This window comes from Triticum aestivum, chromosome 5B (genome assembly GCF_018294505.1).
Source record: "Triticum aestivum cultivar Chinese Spring chromosome 5B, IWGSC CS RefSeq v2.1, whole genome shotgun sequence".
Lineage (NCBI taxonomy): Eukaryota > Viridiplantae > Streptophyta > Magnoliopsida > Poales > Poaceae > Triticum > Triticum aestivum.
In genome coordinates, this window is record NC_057807.1 from 407,134,161 (window position 1) to 407,155,777 (window position 21,617).

General features: G+C 44.8%; 1 protein-coding gene across 1 annotated transcript; it reads left to right on the top strand.

Moving 5' to 3' along the window:
- The first annotated feature begins 20,530 nt into the window (after positions 1 to 20,530).
- Positions 20,531 to 21,409, top strand: LOC123116241 (calmodulin-like protein 5). The gene has a single exon (XM_044537226.1). It carries the CDS (start codon positions 20,563 to 20,565, stop codon positions 21,247 to 21,249), a length of 687 nt encoding a protein of 228 aa, XP_044393161.1. The 5' UTR covers positions 20,531 to 20,562; the 3' UTR covers positions 21,250 to 21,409.
- Positions 21,410 to 21,617: the final 208 nt, after the last annotated feature.

Consider the following 21,617-nt stretch of genomic DNA (forward strand, 5'->3'; position numbering starts at 1 on the left):
GACGTTCGGACACACCATTACATTGTGATGTTCCAGGTGGCGTGAGCTGTGAAACTATTCCACATTGTTTTAATTGAAGACCAAACTCGTAACTCAAATATTCGTCTCCGCGATCAGATCGCAGAAACTTTATTTTCTTGTTATGATGATTTTTCCACTTCACTCTAAAATTCTTTGAACCTTTCAACTATTTCAGACTTATGTTTCATCAAGTAGATATACCCATATCTGCTCAATTCATCTTGTGAAGGTCAAAAAATAACGATACTTGCCACGAGCATCAACACTCATTTGATCGCATACATTGGTATGTATTATTTCCAATAAGTCAGTAGCTTGTTCCATTGTTCCAGAGAACGGAGTTTTAGTCATCTTGCCCAAAAGGCACGGTTCGCAAGCATCAAATGACTCATAACCAAGTGATTCCAAAAATCCATCTTTATGGAGTTTCTTCATGCGCTTTATATCGATATGACCCAAACGGCAGTGCCACAAATAAGTTGCACTATCATTATTAACTTTTCATCTTTTGGCATCAGTATTATGAATATGTGTATCACTACGATCGAGATCCAACAAACTATGTTCATTGGGTGTATGACCATCGAAGGTCTTTTTCATGTAAACAGAATAACAATTTATTCTCTAATTTTAAATGAATAACCGTATCGCAATAAACATGATCAAATCATATTCATGCTCAACGCAAACGCCAAATAACATTTATTTAGGTTTAACACTAATCCCGAAAGTATAGGGAGTGTGCGATGATGATCATATCAATCTTGGAACTACTTCCAACACTCATCGTCACTTCCCCTTCAACTAGTCTCTGTTTATTCTGTAACTCCTGTTTCGAGTTACTAATCTTAGCAACCGAACAAGTATCAAATACTCAGGGGTTACTATAAACACTAGTAAGGCACATATCAATAACCTGTATATCAAATATACCCTTGTTCACTTTGCCATCCTTCTTATCCACCAAATATTCAGGGCATTTATGAAGGAAATATGCCCTAGAGGCAATAATAAAGTTATTATTTATTTCCTTATATCATGATAAATGTTTATTATTCATGCTAGAATTGTATTAACCGGAAACATAATACATGTGTGAATACATAGACAAACATAGTGTCACTAGTATGCCTCTACTTGACTAGCTCGTTTATCAAAGATGGTTATGTTTCCTAGCCATGGTCAAAAGAGTTGTCATTTGATTAACGGGATCACATCATTAGGAGAATGATGTGATTGACTTGACCCATTCCGTTAGCCTAGCACTTGATCATTTAGTATGTTGCTATTGCTTTCTTCATGACTTATACAAAGTTCCTGCAACTATGAGATTGTGCAACTCCCGTTTACCGGAAGAACACTTTGTGTGCTACCAAACGTCACAACGTAACTGGGTGATTATAAAGGTGCTCTACAGGTGTTTCCGAAGGTACATGTTGGGTTGGCATAATTCGAGATTAGGTTTTGTCACTCCGATTGTCGGAGAGGTATCTCTGGGCCCTCTCGGTAATACTCATCACCTAAGCCTTGCAAGCATTGTAACTAATGAGTTAGTTATAAGATGATGTGTTATAGAATGAGTAAAGAGACTTGCCGGTAACGAGATTGAACTAGGTATTGGATACCGACGATCAAATCTCGGGCAAGTAACATACCGATGACAAAGGGAACAACGTATGTTGTTATGCGGTTTGACCGATAAAGATCTTCGTAGAATATGTAGGAACCAATATGGGCATCCAGGTCCCGCTATTGGTTATTGACCGAGAATGGTTCTAGGTCATGTCTACATAGTTCTCGAACCCGTAGGGTCCGCACGCTTAACGTTACGATGACAGTTTTATTATGAGTTTATAAGTTTTGATGTACCGAAGTTTGTTCGGAGTCCCGGATGTGATCACGGACATGACGAGGAGTCTCGAAATGGTCGAGACATAAAGATTGATATATTGGACGACTATATTCGTACTTCGGAAGTGTTCCGGGTGATTTCGGAGAAAACCGGAGTGCCGGGGGGGGGGGGGGTTACCGGAACCCCCCGGGAGAGTATTGGGCCTTATGGGCCTTAGGGGAAAGGAGAGAGGGACGGCCAGCATGGGCCGCGCGCCCCCTCCCCCCTCTGGTCCGAATTGGACTAGGAGGGGGGCGGCGCCCCCCCCCCTTTCCTTCCCCCTCTCCCCCTTCCTCCCCCCTCCACGTAGGAGTAGGAAAGGAGGAGTCCTACTCCTACTAGGAGGAGGATTCCTCCTCCCTTGGCGCGCCCAAGGGGCCGGCCGGCCTCCCCCTTGCTCCTTTATATACGGGGGCAGGGGGGCACCCCATGACACACAAGTTGATCTACGGATCGTTCCTTAGCCGTGTGCGGTGCCCCCCTCCACCATATTCCACCTCGGTCATATCATCGTGGAGTTTAGGCGAAGCCCTGCGCCGGTAGAGCATCATCATCATCACCATGCCATCGTGCTGACGAAACTCATCCCCGAAGCTTTGCTGGATCGGAGCCCGGGGATCGTCATCGAGCTGAACGTGTGCTGAACTCGGAGGTGCCGTACGTTCGGTACTTGGATCGGTCGGATCATGAAGACGTACGACTACATCAACCGCGTTGTCATAACGCTTCCGCTTATGGTCTACGAGGGTACGTGGACAACACTCTCCCCTCTCGTTGCTATGCCATCACCATGATCTTGCGTGTACGTAGGAATTTTTTTGAAATTACTACGTTCCCCAACAGTGGCATCCGAGCCTAGGTTTTATGCGTTGATGTTATATGCACGAGTAGAACACAAGTGAGTTGTGGGCGATACAAGTCATACTGCTTACCAGCATGTCATACTTTGGTTCGGCGGTATTGTTGGATGAAGCGGCCCGGACCGACATTACGCGCACGCTTACGCGAGACTGGTTTTACCGCCGTGATTTGCACACAGGTGACTAGCGGGTGTCAGTTTCTCCAACTTTAGTTGAACCAAGTGTGGCTACACCCGGTCCTTGAGAAGGTTAAAACAGCACCAACTTGACGAACTATCGTTGTGGTTTTGATGCGTAGGTAAGAACGGTTCTTGCTCAGCCCGTAGCAGCCACGTAAAACTTGCAACAACAAAGTAGAGGACGTCTAACTTGTTTTTGTAGGGAATGTTGTGATGTGATATGGTCAAGACGTGATGAGATATAAGTTGTTGTATGAGATGATCATGTTTTGTTGAAGTTATTGGCAACTGGCAGAAGCTCTATGGTTGTCTCTTTGTTGCATAAGATGCAAGTGCCAAATAATTGCTTTACTTTATCACTATGCGATAGCAATAGTTGCAAGAGCAATAGTTGGCGAGACGACCATGTGACGACACATTGATATAGATCAAGATGATGAAGATCATGGTGTCGTGCCGGTGACGATAGAGATCATGCCAGTACTTTGGAGATGGAGATCAAAGGCGCAAGATGATCATGGCCATATCATGTCACCTATTTTGATTGCATATGATGTTTATCTGTTATACATCTTATTCTGTTTTGTTTGGCGGCAGCATTATAAGATGATCTCTCACTAATTATCAAGAAGTGTTCTCCCTGAGTATGCACCGTTACCAAAGTTCGTTGTGCCCAGACACCACGTGATGATCGGGTGTGATAAGCTCTACGTCCATCTACAACGGGTGCAAGCCAGTTTTGCACATGCAGAATACTCAGGTTAAACTTGACGAGCCTAGCATATGCAGATATGGCCTCGGAACACGGAGACCGAAAGGTCGAGCGTGAATCATATAGTAGATATGATCAACATAGTGATGTTCACCATTGAAAACTACTCCATCTCACGTGATGATCGGTTATGGTTTAGTTGATTTGGATCACGTGATCACTTAGAAGATTAGAGGGATGTTTTTCTAAGTGGGAGTTCTTAAGTAATATGATTAATTGAACTTAAATTTATCATGAACTTAGTCCTCGTAGTATTTTGCAAATTATATTGTAGATCAATAGCTTGCGTTGTTGCTTTCATATGTTTATTTTGATATGTTCCTAGAGAAAATTGTATTGAAAGATGTTAGTAGCAATGATGCGGATTGGATCCATGATCTGAGGTTTATCCTCATTGCTGCACAGAAGAATTATGTCCTTAATGCACTGCTAGGTGATAGACCTATTGCAGGAGCAGATGTAGACGTTATGAACGTTTGGCTAGCTCAATATGATGACTACTTGATAGTTTAGTGCACCATGCTTAACGGCTTAGAATCGGGACTTCAAAGACGTTTTGAACGTCATGGACCATATGAGATGTTCCAGGAGTTGAAGTTAATATTTCAAGCAAATATCCGAGTTGAGAGATATGAAGTCTCCAACAAGTTCTATAGCTAAAAGATGGAGGAGAATCGCTCAACTAGTGAGCATGTGCTCAGATTGTCTGGGTACTACAATCGCTTGAATCAAGTGGGAGTTAATCTTCCAGATAAGATAGTGATTGACAGAGTTCTCTAGTCACCATCACTAAGTTAGTAGAACTTTGTGATGAACTATAGTATGCAAGGGATGACAAAAACGATTCCCGAGCTCTTCGTGATGCTGAAATCGACGAAGGTAGAAATCAAGAAAGAGCATCAAGTGTTGATGATTGACAAGACCACTAGTTTCAAGAAAAGGGCAAAGGGAAAGAAAGGGAACTTCAAGCAGAATCGCAAGCAAGTTGTCACTCCCGCGAAGAAGCCCAAAGCCTGAAACTGAGTGATTATACTGCAAAGGAAATGGTCACTGGAAGCGGAAATGCCCTGAATATTTGGTGGATAAGAAGGATGGCAAAGTGAACAAGGGTATATTTGATATACAGGTTATTGATGTGTGCCTTACTAGTGTTTATAGTAGCCCCTGAGTATTTGATACTTGTTCGGTTGTTAAGATTAGTAACTCGAAACAGGAGTTTCAGAATAAATAGAGACTAGTTGAAGGGGAAGTGACGATGAGTGTTGGAAGTAGTTCCAAGATTGATATGATCATCATCGCACACTCCCTATACTTTCGGGATTAGTGTTAAACCTAAATAAATGTTATTTGGCATTTGCGTTGAGCATGAATATGATTTGATCATGTTTATTGCAATACGGTTATTCATTTAAAGTCAGAGAATAATTGTTGTTCTGTTTACATGAATAAGACCTTCGATGGTCATACACCCAATGAAAATAGTTTGTTGGATCTCGATCGTAGTGATACACATATTCATAATATTGATGCCAAAAGATGCAAAATTAATAATGATAGTGCAACTTATTTGTGACACTGCCGTTTGGGTCATATCGGTGTAAAGCGCATGAACAAACTCCATAAAGATGGATTTTCGGAATCACTTGGTTATGAATCATTTGATGCTTGCGAACCGTGCCTTTTGGGCAAGATGACTAAAACTCCATTCTCCGGAACAATTGAACGAGCTACTAACTTATTGGAAATAATACATACCGATGTATGTGATCCGATGAGTGTTAAGGCTCGTGGCAAGTATCGTTATTTTCTAACCTTCACAGATGATTTGAGCAGATATGGGTATATCTACTTGATGAAACATAAATCTGAAATAGTTGAAAGGTTCAAAGAATTTCAGAGTGAAGTGGAAAAATCATCATAACGAGAAAATAAAGTTTCTGCGATCTGATCGCGGAGACGAATATTTGAGTTACGAGTTTGGTCTTCGATTAAAACAATGTGGAATAGTTTCACAGCTCACGCCACCTGGAACACCACAATGTTATGGTGTGTCCGAACGTCGTAACCGCACTTTATTGATATGGTGCGATCTATGATGTCTCTTACTGATTTACCACTATTGTTTTGGGGTTATGCATTAGAGACAGCTGCATTCACCTTAAAAAGGGCACCATCTAAATCCGTTGAGACGACACCATATGAACTGTGGTTTAGCAAGAAACCCAAGTTGTCGTTTCTTAAAGTTTGGGGCTGTGATGTTTATGTGAAAATTTTTTATCCTGATAAGCTCAAACCCAAATCGGAGAAGTGCGTCTTCATAGAATACCCAAAGGAAACTGTTGGGTACACCTTCTATCACAGATCCGAAGGCAAGATATTCGTTGCTAAATATGGATCCTTTCTAGAGAAGGAGTTTCTCTCGAAAGAAGTGAGTGGGAGGAAAGTAGAACTTGATGAGGTAACTGTACCTGCTCCCTTATTGGAAATTAGTTCATCACAGAAATCTGTTCCTGTGACTACTACACCAATTAGTGAGGAAGTTAATGATGATGATCATGAAACTTCAGATTAAGTTACTACAGAACCTCGTAGGTCTTCCAGAGTAAGATCCGCACCAGAGTGGTACGGTAATCCTATTTTGGAAGTCATGTTACTTGACCATGATGAACCTACGAACTATGAGGAAGCGATGATGAGCCCGGATTCCGCAAAATGGCTAGAAGCCATGAAATCTGAGATGGGATCCATGTATGAAAACAAAGTATGGACTTTGGTTGACTTGCCCGATGATCGGCAAGCCATTGAGAATAAATGGATCTTTAAGAAGAAGACTGACGCTGATGGTAATATAACTGTCTATAAAGCTCGACTTGTTGCAAAAGGTTTTTGACAAGTTCAAGGGGTTGACTACGATGAGACTTTCTCACCCGTAGCGATGCTTAAGTCCGTCCGGATCATGTTAGCTATTGTTGCATTTCATGATTATGAAATCTGGCAAATGGATAAACAAAACTGCATTCCTTAATGGTTTTCTTAAAGAAGAGTTGTATATGATGCAACCAGAAGGTTTTGTCAATCCTAAAGGTGCTAACAAATTGTGCAAGCTCCAGCGATCCATCTATGGACTGGTGCAAGCATCTCGGAGTTGGAATATATGCTTTGATGAGTTGATCAAAGCATATGGTTTTATACAGACTTTTGAAGAAGCCTGTATTTACAAGAAAGTGAGTGGGAGCTCTGTAGCATTTCTAATATTATATGTGGATGACATATTGTTGATTGGAAATGATATCGAAATTCTGGATAGCATGAAAGGATACTTGAATAAGAGTTTTTCAAAGCAAGACCTCGGTGAAGCTGCTTACACATTGAGCATCAAATCTATATAGATAGATCAAGATGCTTGATAAGATTTTTCAATGAGTACATACCTTGATAAATTTTTGAAATAGTTCAAAATGGAACAGTCAAATAAGGAGTTCTTGCATGTGTTACAAGGTGTGAAGTTGAGTAAGACTCAAGACCCAACCATTGCAGAAAATAGAAAGAGAATGAAAAGTCATTCCCTATGCCTCAGTCATAGGTTCTATAAAGTATGCTATGATGTGAACCAGACCTATTATATACCTTGCTCTGTGTTTGGCAAAGGAATACAATTTTGATCTAATAGTAGATCACTGGACAGCGGTCAAGAATATCCTTAGTGAGGACTAAGGAGATGTTTCTCGATAATGGAGGTGATAAAAGAGTTTGTTGTAAAAGTTACATCGGTGCAAATTTTTACACTGATCTAGATGACTCTAAGTCTCAATCTGGATACATATTGAAAGTGGGAGCAATTAGCTAGAGTAGCTTCGTGCAGAACATTGTAGACATAGAATATTTGCAAAATACATACGACTCTGAATGTGACAGACCCGTTGACTAAGCTTCTCTCACAAGAAAAACATGATCACACCTTAGTACTCTTTGGGTGTTAATCACATAGTGATGTGAACTAGATTATTGACTCTAGTAAACCCTTTGGGTGTTGGTCACATGATGATGTGAACTATGAGTGTTAATCACATACAGATGTGAATATTGGTGTTGAATCACATGATGATGTGAACTAGATTATTGACTCTAGTGCAAGTGGGAGACTGAAGGAAATATGCCCTAGAGGCAATAATAAAGTTATTATTTATTTCCTTATATCATGATAAATGTTTATTATTCATGCTAGAATTGTATTAACCGGAAACATAATACATGTGTGAATACATAGACAAACATAGTGTCACTAGTATGCCTCTACTTGACTAGCTCGTTTATCAAAGATGGTTATGTTTCCTAGCCATGGACAAAAGAGTTGTCATTTGATTAACGAGATCACATCATTAGGAGAATGATGTGATTGACTTGACCCATTCCATTAGCCTAGCACTTGATCGTTTAGTATGTTGCTATTGCTTTCTTCATGACTTATACAAAGTTCCTGCAACTATGAGATTGTGCAACTCCCGTTTACCGGAAGAACACTTTGTGTGCTACCAAACGTCACAACGTAACTGGGTGATTATAAAGGTGCTCTACAGGTGTTTCCGAAGGTACATGTTGGGTTGGCATAATTCGAGATTAGGTTTTGTCACTCCGATTGTCGGAGAGGTATCTCTGGGCCCTCTCGGTAATACTCATCACCTAAGCCTTGCAAGCATTGTAACTAATGAGTTAGTTATAAGATGATGTGTTATAGAACGAGTAAAGAGACTTGCCGGTAACGAGATTGAACTAGGTATTGGATATCGACGATCAAATCTCGGGCAAGTAACATAGCGATGACAAAGGGAACAACGTATGTTGTTATGCGGTTTGACCGATAAAGATCTTCGTAGAATATGTAGGAACCAATATGGGCATCCAGGTCTCGCTATTGGTTATTGACCGAGAATGGTTCTAGGTCATTTCTACATAGTTCTCGAACCCGTAGAGTCCGCACGCTTAACGTTACGATGACAATTTTATTATGAGTTTATAAGTTTGATGTACCGAAGTTTTTTGGAGTCCCGGATGTGATCACGGACATGACGAGGAGTCTCAAAATGGTCGAGACATAAAGATTGATATATTGGACGACTATATTCGGACACTGAAAGTGTTCGGGTGATTTCGGAGAAAACCGGAGTGCCGGGGGGGTTACCGGAACCCCCCGGGAGAGTATTGGGCCTTATGGGCCTTAGGGGAAAGGAGAGAGGGGCGGCCAGCGTGGGCCACACGCCCCCTCCCCCCCTGGTCCGAATTGGACTAGGAGGGGGGGGGGGCGGCGCCCCCCCCCTTTCCTTCCCCCTCTCCCCTTCCTTCCCCCTCCAAGTAGGAGTAGGAAAGGAGGAGTCCTACTCCTACTAGGAGGAGGATTCCTCCTCCCTTGGCGCGCCCAAGGGGCCGGCCGGCCTCCTCCCTTGCTCCTTTATATACGGGGGCAGGGGGACACCCCATGACACACAAGTTGATCTACGGATCGTTCCTTAGCCGTGTGCGGTGCCCCCCTCCGTCATATCGTCGCAGAGTTTAGGCGAAGCCCTGCGCCGGTAGAGCATCATCATCGTGACCACGCCGTCGTGCTGACGGAACTCATCCCCGAAGCTTTGCTGGATCGGAGCCCGGGGATCGTCATCGAGCTGAACGTGTGCTGAACTCGGAGGTGCCGTACGTTCGGTACTTGGATCGGTCGGATCGTGAAGACGTACGACTACATCAACCGCGTTGTCATAACGCTTCCGCTTACGGTCTACGAGGGTATGTGGACAACACTCTCCCCTCTCGTTGCTATGCCATCACCATGATCTTGCGTGTACGTAGGAATTTTTTTTGAAATTACTACGTTCCCCAACAATTTCCGCTTCCAGTGACCATTTCCTTTGCAGTGTAAGCACTCAGTTTCAGGCTTTGGTCCAGCTTTGGTCTTCTTCATGGGAGTGACAACTTGTTTGCCATTCTACTTGAAGTTTCCCTTTCTTTCCCTTTGCCCTTTTCTTGAAACTAGTGGTCTTGTCAATCATCAACACTTGATGCTCTTTCTTGATTTCTACCTTCGTTGATTTCAACATCACGAAGAGCTCGGGAATCATTTTCGTCATCCTTTGCATACTATAGTTCATCACGAAGTTCTACTAACTTGGTGATGGTGACTAGAGAACTCTGTCAATCACTATCTTATCTGGAAGATTAACTCCCACTTGATTCAAGCGATTGTAGTACCCAGACAATCTGAGCACTTGCTCACTAGTTGAGCGATTCTCCTCCATCCTTTAGCTATAGAACTTGTTGGAGACTTCATATCTCTCAACTCGGGTATTTGCTTGAAATATTAACTTCAATTCCTGGAACATATCATATGGTCCATGACGTTCAAAACATCTTTGAAGTCCCGATTCTAAGCCGTTAAGCATGGTGCACTAAACTATCAAGTAGTCATCATATTGAGCTAGCCAAACGTTTATAACATCTGCATCTGCTCCTGCAATAGGTCTGTCACCTAGCGGTGCATTAAGGACATAATTTTTCTGTGCAGCAATGAGGATAAACCTCAGATCACGGATCCAATCCGCATCATTGCTACTAACATCTTTCAACACAATTTTCTCTAGGAACATATCAAAATAAACATATGAAAGCAACAACGCAAGCTATTGATCTACAACATCATTTGCAAAATACTACCAGGACTAAGTTCATGATAAATTTAAGTTCAATTAATCATATTACTTAAGAACTCCCACTTAGATAGACATCCCTCTAATCCTCTAAGTGATTATGTGATCCATATCAACTACACCATGTCCGATCGTCACGTGAGATGGAGTAGTTTCAACGGTGAACATCAATATGTTGATCATATCTACTATATGATTCACGCTCGACCTTTCGGTCTCCGTGTTCCGAGGCCATATCTGTTATATGCTAGGCTCGTCAAGTTTAACCTGAGTATTCCGCGTGTGCAACTGTTTTGCACCCATTGTATTTGAACGTAGAGCCTATCACACCCGATCATCACGTGGTGTCTCAGCACGAAGAACTTTCGCAACGGTGCATACTCAGGGAGAACACTTCTTGATAATTTTAGTGAGAGATCATCTTAAAATGCTACCATCAATCAAAGCAAGATAAGATGCATAAAGGATAAACATCACATGTAATCAATATAAGTGATATGATATGGCCATCATCATCTTGTGCTTGTGATCTCCATCTTCGAAGCACCGTCATGATCACCATTGTCACTGGCGCGACACCTTGATCTCCATCGTAGCATCGTTGTCGTTACACCATCTATTGCTTCTACGACTATCGCTACAACTTAGTGATAAAGTAAAGCAATTACAGGGCGTTTGCATTTCATACAATAAAGCGACAACCATATGGCTCCTGCCAGTTGCCGATAACTTCGGTTACAAAACATGATCATCTCATACAATAAAATATAGCATCACGTCTTGACCATATCACATCACAACATGCCCTGCAAAAACAAGTTAGACGTCCTCTACTTTGTTGTTGCAAATTTTACGTGGCTGCTACGGGCTGAGCAAGAACCGTTCTTACCTACGCATCAAAACCACAACGATAGTTCGTCAAGTTAGTGCTGTTTTAACCTTCGCAAGGACCAGGCGTAGCCACACTCGGTTCAACTAAAGTTGGAGAAAGATACACCCGCTAGTCACCTGTGTGCAAAGCACGACGGTAAAACTAGTCTCGCGTAAGCGTACACGTAATGTCGGTCCGGGCCGCTTCATCCAACAATACCGCCGAACCAAAGTATGACATGCTGGTAAGCAGTATGACTTGTATCGCCCACAACTCACTTGTGTTCTACTCGTGCATATAACATCAACGCATAAAACCTAGGCTCGGATACTACTGTTGGGGAACGTAGTAATTTCAAAAAAATTCCTACACACACGCAAGATCATGGTGATGCATAGCAACGAGAGGGGGAGTGTATCTTCATACCCTTGAAGATCGCTAAGCGGAAGCATTTATCAACGCGGTTGATGTAGTCGTACGTCTTCACGATCCGACCGATCCAAGTACCGAACGCACGGCACCTCCGAGTTCTGCACACGTTCAGCTCGATGACGTCCTCGCCTTCTCGATCCAGCAAGACGGGCGAAGTAGTAGATGAGTTCCGGCAGCACGACGGCGTGGTGACGGTGTCGGTGAAGAACAATCTCCGCAGGGCTTCGCCTAAGCACTACGGAAACTATGACGGAGGATAAACTAGAGGGGACGGGGTTGCCGACACACGGCTTGGTGTTTCTTGATGTGTCTTTGGTGCTAGCCCTGCCCCTCTATTTATATGTTGAGCCTTGGGGTCGAAACTTGGAGTAAAAGCCTCCACAAAGTCGGTTTCACCCGAAAGGCAAGAGTCCTTCTCGGACTTCAGGGCCAGACGCCAGGGTTCCCGGCGTCTGGACCCAGACGCCAGGGACCCTGGCATCTGGCCCTTGGACTCCGCAAAACTTCCTTTTGCGCTTTCCAAAAACCTTGTGGGCTTTCCCCTTTGGCCCAAATAACGTGTTCTCGTATCCAAACATTTCGGGAAACATCCGGAACCCCTTCCGGTGAATTCCGGAACTCTTCCAGAGATCAAACACTATTATCCCATATATCAAACTTTATCTCCGGACCATTCCGGAGTTCCTCGTCATGTCCATGATCTCATCCGGGGCTCCGAACAACAGTCGGTTACCAACATACATAACTCATATAATACTATATCGTCAACGAAACGTTAAGCGTGTGGACCCTACGGGTTCGAGAACTATGTAGACATGACCTAGAACTTGTTTTCGGTCAATAACCAATAGCAGGACCTGGATGCCCATATTGGCTCCCACATATTCTACGAAGATCTTTATCGGTCAAACCGCATAACAACATATGTTGTTCCCTTTGTCATCGGTATGTTACTTGCCCGAGATTTGATCGTCGGTATCCAATACCTAGTTCAATCTCGTTACCGGCAAGTCTCTTTACTAATTACGTAATGCATCATTCCGTAACTAACTCATTAGCTACATTGCTTGCAAGGCTTATAGTGATGTGCATTACCGAGAGGGCCCAGAGATACCTCTCCGACAATCGGAGTGACAAAACCTAATCTCGAAATACGCCAACCCAACATGTACCTTCGGAGACACCTGTAGTACTCCTTTATAATCACCCAGTTACGTTGTGACGTTTGGTAGCACCCAAAGTGTTCCTCCGGTAAACGGGAGTTGCATAATCTCATAGTTACAGGAACATGTATAAGTCATGAAGAAAGCAATAGCAATATACTAAACGATCAAGTGCTAGGCTAACGGAATGGGTCATGTCAATCACATCATTCTCCTAATGATGTGATCCCATTAATCAAATGACAACACATGTCTATGGTTAGGAAACATAACCATCTTTGATTAATGAGCTAGTCAAGTAGAGGCATACTAGTGACGTTATGTTGGTCTATGTATTCACACATGTATTATGTTTCCGGTTAATACAATTCTAGCATGAATAATAAACATTTATCATGAAATAAGGAAATAAATAATAACTTTATTATTGCCTCTAGGGCATATTTCCTTCAGTTGGCCCAAGCGGCACATGAACACGGCGTTTGGTTGCATACGACGTACATGGTGTGCTTACCTTGTATCCTAGTTGGTGAGCTTAGCCACAACGATCATACCTAGCACACCAACGCCACAGCACAACAATGATGATGAACTGGCGAAGATGATGAAGTTCTTCAGCTTCAGCCCAAACTGACGATCCACCTTAGCATCTTCCACTTTGAACCTCCAACCTTGCTACTGTCAACACTGCTGCTTTTGCACCCAGTCGGAGTAAGTTTGTTCTGCTGTCTGCCTAGTCTTGAACCCTCTATGGCTGCTGTTGCTATACGACGCCACTTGTGCACTGACTTCTTCCCATGAACTGTAAACCCCTGGAGCCTTACTGATGAACACGACATACCACTTGCCCTAGCAATGCACAAGAGCAAGAGTTGAAACAGCAAAACAATGAAGCACACAAGTAGCAATCAAAATAGCACACAAACAATAATGGAGCAAAAGAGAAGAAGTAAAGCATGCATGATCATACGGCATAGCAAGTTCTGCCTAGCACTACCATGGTGTTATCCTACCACCACATACAAAAGAGGGTATCGTCCTACCACCGCAAGTTCACCATCATCTTGAGGGGTTAGTATATACCCCCTCACCAAAATATACAGACCATCAATTAGTTTTCTAGCCCTAGCTACACAAAATGTACGCCATCATCGTCATCGTCGTCATCGTTGCCACTGCCATCGGCATCACCGCCAGGGATCATGAACACTCACATGCATCACTACTCTAGTAGTAGTGCTTGCCCAGCCAGCTCCTGAGCCACAACACCCTGTGAGCATCTGCCATGGCAACGAACCCAACACCCTCAAGCAGGTGGCTGAGAGCTGCCATGAGAGCCTCGTTGCTGAAGCCACCCTGGGTCATGACAGCGCCATACAAACTAGGGTGGACATTGAGGGGCTTGCACTTCTTGATGGTTGTTGCCACCTCCTTCACCGCCTCAGTCATGCTGCAAAAGAAATTGATCTCCTCCTCCATCAGGCCTCATCTCTTCCTCTTCCTATCATGGACGGGGTCGAAGGGCTTGTCGAAGGGCTTGTCAGGGCCATCAAAGTCCTCAACGTCCGGGGTCCCAGGGAAGTATGGCATGGGAAAACCAAGAGGCTCCCCCGATCCCATGGCATGCTTCCCAGTTGCCAGCCCAAAGGAGAAGATGTGCTGCATCTGACTGTAGTTCTGTATGGGTATGTTGAGGAACTCAGCGTCCCTTGGGTGGTCCTAAGAATGAAACACAAGTGTTGTTAGTTGTGATTAGCAGTAGGCAATGGTGGACAGTATGAAAATGAAGAGGTCTGTGAGCTAACAGCGACATGGCGGGCGTAGTGCTCTGCCTCCAGAACTATGGAGCAAGTGTTCTCATCCAATGAGCTGCCGCTAAGGTCTCTCAGCTTGGACACTTGGATCCATCGACATCTCCACTTCCTCAGGTGGTTGTACACCTGGGTGGCGGACACCTCCTGCCCACAGAACTTGAACACCTGCTTCACAACGGTGTTCAAGTGCGCCTCCTTGAAGCCCTTGTCATTAATTTCACTAGAGATGAGCTCACACATCTTGTTCAGCACAAACGTGAACATGAATGGCTGCCACTTCATGTTGTTCGACCTACCATCCTTCTTTGCCTTTGCTGTTGGTACCTTGAGTGCAGCGACGACAGCAACAACAAGAGGAGTTTGCTCAATGAGCACTACTGGCACATAGACAGAATCAGATGCGAACACCTCTGAATTAGGTGCCATTCGGACATAGGCTGTGAGTCCTCGACAAACGATGGAGCAAACTGGATGTCGGACAGGACAAGGGCCTGACTAAGATCTTGCGTCTGCATGGTCATGTCCTACAATCGTAGCACGCATTGACAGTAAGCATAGCACACAACATACTGGACAATCCATGAAAGCAGGAGCATACATGTACATAGTTCATCACTATCATACCAAGCACATGCTTCATCACTATCATAGTAAGCACATGGTTCATCGCTATCATACTAAGCATACTGGACAATCTATGAGCAGGAACATACATATACAACAAACATCATGCTACAAATGGACCATCAATAGCTACAAATCACAGATCTAAGCACAAATCAACACAAAGCACAAGGTTCAACTTCAAACTCTACTACTAATCTAGCATACCACATGCTTGAACATCTAACCCTACCACAAATTTGCAACCGCAGCATAGCAATCAACCATATGAGCTCATAGATCAGAGCACTAATCAACCATGCATCTACATCAAATCCTAGCTGCAGCTCAGATCTAGCTAGAAGGAACAGAGAGAAAGGGGGATTGAACTCACAGAGGCCATGGCTGCAGCTCGAGGACGAGGGGAGAACGGTCGTAGAAGATCACCGCCGGCCGGTGAAGGACCGCCGATGCCATGGACCATCGCCCGATAAAGATGCGCTGCTTACCTGCTCGTCGGTGCTGATGCGCGTCGGCGGGAAAGCTCGAAGGGAGGAAGAATGGTGGCGGGAGTTGGGGCGGTGAGGGAGGGGCTAAATAGAGGCGGACTCGGGGAGGTGAGCCGAAATCCTCCCGTAGATTTTTCGGCGACGCGGGCAAGCTCGCGCCATCTCCCTGGTCGCACGAGGAGAGAAGCACGCCGCCCTCCCCTGCGTCGCCCAAGCCAGGCTCGCGAGCTACTGCCGATTCGGGCATTTCCACTGGGCCTGGCCTGGAGGTGCTTTAAGGTTCGTGCCATGCGGGCCGCACAATAAACGCAGGCAACCAATCGGGTCACTTTCTTCCCGCGCGGGCCAGGCTGGGCCATATGCAGGCAACCAAACACGCCCTAGTTGACGAGGATATGGCGTCTGAGCATTGCCAACTAGGCAAGGGGTGGGCACACCATCTCTGGATGGGCCAAATCAACCACTCGAGCCAAGGCTCGAACCGGTTGCCCCACCATCCAGTGGGCCATGACCATAGTTTTAAATAGCCGGCTATAGCTCCGCTATAGCCCGCTATATAGCCTTTTTAGTAGGGTGCCGCTAAATGGTTCCATGTAAAAATAGCCCGCTATAGCCTGCTATAGTCCGCTATAGCTCCGCTATAACTGATTTTGTGGTCCGCCACTATTTGGCAATAGCCCGCTATTTAAAACATTGGCCATGACAAACAGATGTCCATCGGCATACGACATGGCCCGGTCCAATCCGGTGACACAAGCCCACTTTATTAGTCTGACCCGAGCCATGTAACCCTATCTCGACTAGCTATATACAATGACTGGGACATTTCTGGAGGGAGGGGGTCTAACACATTCGAGAGCCGTCAAGTGATAGGATTTTGCACCTACCCCTTCTTTCTTAGCAGCCACCGTGGCTAGGAACTTGTAATCCAATAAAGACCTCTCTCTAACGATCTTACCTATCGACGGTGAGCACTCGAGCAATACAACCATCATATCAAAAATTAGGGTGTTACCTAACCAGGGAGGGACCGAACCTGGGTAAATTGCTTGTCTCCGCTACCACAATCTCGATCTGCCACTCTCACCCCATCCGTAAAAATTTGTCATCACTTGATGGTATTCCCGGTCTCAGAACACCGACACTAGCCCCAGCCCCCATCACCCCATCTTCTCCCTTCTCTCATCCCCGTCGTTGGGAGATGCCTCTAGGCAAAGCTGAAGCGACATTGGCGGTGGTGGCCCTTTTTTCCTCAGATGATGCGGAGTCGCGTGGGGCCACTAGGCATCGACAGAGGTGAGGGTTCAAGCTTGAGAACTAATTAGTGCGGAGCCGCCACCGAAGCATGGTGCCAGCTATCACAGAGGTGCATGTGTGTCGCATGGTGCCAATCACGGAGGTGCGGGTGAGTCGCATGATGCCAATTATCATGGAGGCATGGACACGGGCTGGATCGACTACACACTAGCATTGAATGCTCGGTGGTATGATGGTGTGGATACGGTGGTCAGCTACACGTGGAACCACAAACCTGCATGTTGACGAGTATCGACTGTGGCGGTTGGCCAGATGTGACTCCACCGCGGGTACATATCTAGACTCAAGCTGGTCGCGGCGTCCGGACGACAATATAGTGGCGTGGTTTGAAAGGTGTTACTGTGGCGCTCATGGATACCACCGATGAGACGGTGGTGCGACAGTGACAGGAAGCGATACGATGACATCTTTTCTTCATATGAAATCTCCTTTAGCTAGCTAGTTTTGTGTGAGAAGAGATAGATTATATTGTTGGCAATTGAGATCGAGGTTGTATTTCTCTCTTGGTAAGAACCATGATTTAGTCTTTTTCTTTGGCCAGATTAGGCACAATAGATACATGTGCTCACGTTGTATATTTATTGAATGTGTTGGCTTGAAGTTTTGCTTTGGGGTCTCTTTGTTTTCAGTGCCTTGGATTTGGTTAACCAGTCGGGTGAGCGATGATTCCTTCTTGAAGACATTGTCTTGGAATCTTATGCCATTTGTTACCTTACATGCTGCTTGACCATTGGACTATAGTCCATTGTCTTAGGTTTCCGACTTTTCGTAGAATGTATGGATTTTATCGCTAGTTGGTCTATTGTCCATGGTACCCTTTTTGGCCTTTAGGACGGCTTTGATTAGGACCGTTTTTCTTAACAAATAATAATACTACTATTTGACAATGTTTGTGCATTAATTGACGCTGAGGCCTTTATTTGTTTTAAAATATAGCTTCATATTTCAAATTTCTAAAACACAAAAGCTGAAAAGGAGCGTGAGACAAACATGCCGTCCTGGAAGCGAACTAACCTTTGTTGCCATGTTTTCATTTAGCCTATCGATCTACATGCACCAGTCGTAGTGGACGGTGGTGGAAGCACGATCAAGCATTCTCTCACGTCCTCTGGCGCAAAGACCTAGTACACCAGTGCTTGGTTTGGTTTGGTTTGGTCGAGTCCACCACGAAATCGGGTCAAGAGCTCGCTAGCCAACTCACCAACCTTCCTTCACGCCGGTCGCCATATACCACCGGGTCACACACACACACGCTTTTGTCTAATTTTCCTTGAACACGTACACCACCAGGTCCGTGCGTCCAGTCCACAACCGTACACATATTTATGAAAAAAGTCCAAAACAAACCTTAAACTTATAGACGAAAGCTAAATCAAACCCTGAACTTTCAATCCCTGAAATCAGCACATCGAACTTTTCGATCCCGGCCTATTTCGAACCTTGGAGGGTGTTTCACTGGTATTCGCTGACGTGGCAGGTGAAATTGGGCCAGCCCATTAGAGTAGTCACTCAGTTCTGGTTTTAATTGTTTTTTTGTTTTTTTATTTTATTTTCTTCGGCTTTCTTTTTTCCTTCGCTATATTTTTGTTTATTTCCTGATTTTTTCCGTATTGTTTGCTTCTTCCTTTCTTTTTGTTTCTTTATTGGTTTCAACTAAAAAAATGTACACCTGTCTATTTTTTCTCAGTACACAGAGTACATTTTTAATACACATATGAGAAAAAAAATTGGCACACTATTGACATATTTCAAATACATTATGTATATTTTTTAATTTCAACACTTATTTGAATACACAATGACGTTTTTCCACATACACGTTCAACATTTTCTTAAGACATTTTTTTTTATAAAACTATACAAACATTTTACATTGTTTAAAATGTTGCGCCCATTTTAAAAATTCAAAAGGTGTTTGGACTTTAAAATTTTGTTTTTCAAAAAAAATATGTTTCAAAAAGTATTCAATTTTTCAAAACTGATTCTGTTTGAAAAAGTTTTTCACCTTTTAAAGATTATTGAGAATTTTTCTCACTCATCTGTTCAGGTTCCAATAGTTGGCCCCGTTTTAAAAAAATCAAAAGTGTTCGGACTCTAATTGGTTTTTCAGGTTTTGAAATTTGTTCCCATTGTTTAAAATATGTTTATGTTTCAAAAAGTGTTCATTTTTTAAAATTGATTCTGTTTTAGAAAAGTTATTCTTTTTTTAAAAATATACAGTGCTTTTTCACACATCTGTTCAGGTTTCAAAAGTTGCTCCCATTTTTTAAATTTTCAAAAAGTGTTCGCACTTTAACATATGGTTCAGGTTCAAAATTGTTTATTTTCAAACAGTGTACCCTTTTTCAAAATTGATTCTGTTTTCAAAATGATGTCCTTTTTAAAACAGTATTCAGAATTTTTAAAAAGTAGTCGCACTTTAGTTATTTTCCAGAGATTTCACAAATTGTTTACATTCTCCATATTTGTTTGCCCTTAGAAATGTTTCTTCTAATCTCGACGTTACAGTCTGTTGTTAAATATTTCGGGCGTCTCAATATAACAATGACTGCCATCTGTTGTAGCGGCTTGCGTGAGCGTTCAGTAGTGCCAGGTCTCAAGTTCGATCCCTCTGTGTTGTCTATTTTTGCGTCGTGCGTTATGAAGAAAGAACTTGCTTTGCACGTGGTGGCCCGGTCCAATAACAGTTGTCGGTCTTTTTACATCACGTATTGTGAAAAAAAAATAGACCGAAAAAAGGGAAAATAAAAAGGAAATCTCGCTTTGCGCCTGTTGGGCCGGCCCAGTCGCGTTCGCAATGAACAGTCCCGGTATTAAACCTGCCACATCCATAATCCCTGTTTGGGAACGCACTCAATGTTCAAAATAGACCGGGATCGTCAAGTTTGGTGTGCTCATTTCAGGAATGGGAAGTTCAGGGGTCGATTTATCTCTCGTCTACAAATTTAAGATTTATTTTGGACTTTCTCCCATATTTATCGAAATCAAATCAAAATTCAGTCGCAAAATGAAAATCAACCAGGGAGAACCCGACAACGGGAAGAGTAGCAGGCGAGCGGATGCACCAGAGAGGAGACGAAAGCGACGTGCTAGGAAAAGAGGAGAGAGGCTGCGCGGAATTCCGACGCCAACCCCAACCGAGAATACGGTCTGGTCGCCGGTGCGGTGTGACGAGACGACCGACGTCGACCCGCCCATGTTTCCACGCCGCGAAGCTCCCCCGAAACCCGCTGAAAACCACCCGCGCGCGCGCACGACAATTCCATCACTCTCACGAGGCACGAACCGGCGACCGCTCGGTCGGTCCGGCGTTTCCACCACGCCTCCCTGCTTCCGGGAACCTTCCTCGCTCCCGGCTTTCTTCCCGAGTCCCGGCCGTCGTCCCCCTTCCAACTTCTTTCCCGCCTTCTCGCGAGTCTACCAGAGACCCGGCTATATATGCCAAACCTTGGTGCTCTGCAAATAGCATCCAGCACGCAGCGACCAGCGAGAATTCTCATCTCAGAGGCAAGCAAGAAGCACCAAGGCAACAAGAGCAGAGGAAGCAGACAGAGAAAGGCACAGACAGAGGACATAGACATGGACATGGCAGCATCTTCCTCGGCGCCGGGCGCGTCCTACTTCATCTTCAACTTCTCCGTGGCGCCGGCCGTGGTGGTCATCTCCATCAACGTCATCCTCGTCTGGCTCTCCGCCCTCGTCAAGTCCTCCTCCTCATCCTCTTCTTCGTCCTCCACCAGCCGCCGCTCGGCCGCCCCCGCTCCGGAGCAGGAGCCAGCGCAGCCAGCGCCGGCAAGTGGCGCCTCCGAGGTCGACCTGGACGTGGTTCTCGGGGTGATGGGCGCGGGCAGCGCTGCCTCGATCGGGTTCGAGGAGGCGGCCATCCTGTTCGAGGATGACGAGGCCACCGTGGAGGAGGCCGCGGCGGCGTTCCGCGTCTTCGACCGCAACGGCGACGGGTTCGTTGACGCCGGAGAGCTCCGGAGCGTGCTGAGATCGCTCGGGTTCACCGCCGGCGTCGCGGCCGCGGAATGCCAGCGCATGATCGACGCCTATGACGAGAACAAGGACAGCCGGATGGACTTCCAGGAGTTCCTCAACTTCATGGAGAGGAGCAGCTCGTGAAGTGGCCGCCGGCGTCCGACGACCGATGATTTGCTCGATTCATTTGTTCGTTCGTTCTGCTTACTTGTCCTTTTTCCGGCCCGAATGGAGCCGAATGGTGCACCGTATGTATTTACTCCGATTCTTTACACAATACATATGCTTTTTAGAGCATCTCCAACAGACCCCGAACGCGGCGCGCGCAAAAAACAGCTTTAGCGCGTGCCCATCGCCTGGTTTGGCGCGGCGCACTGCGCCCGCTCTAGCAGCCGCGCTAAAATGCTGCTGTGCGCGCGCTGCTCCAGCAGCGCGCAAAAAATGCAGCGCGTGCGCTCGTTCTACAAACTAGAAATGTAGGCATTGAAAGCAGAAATTTTAAAAAAACTAGA

What these genes read in the sequence shown, in the direction of transcription:
- LOC123116241 (XM_044537226.1), top strand. Translation starts at nt 20,563, where the DNA reads ATGCCAAACCTTGGTGCTCTGCAAATAGCATCCAGCACGCAGCGACCA.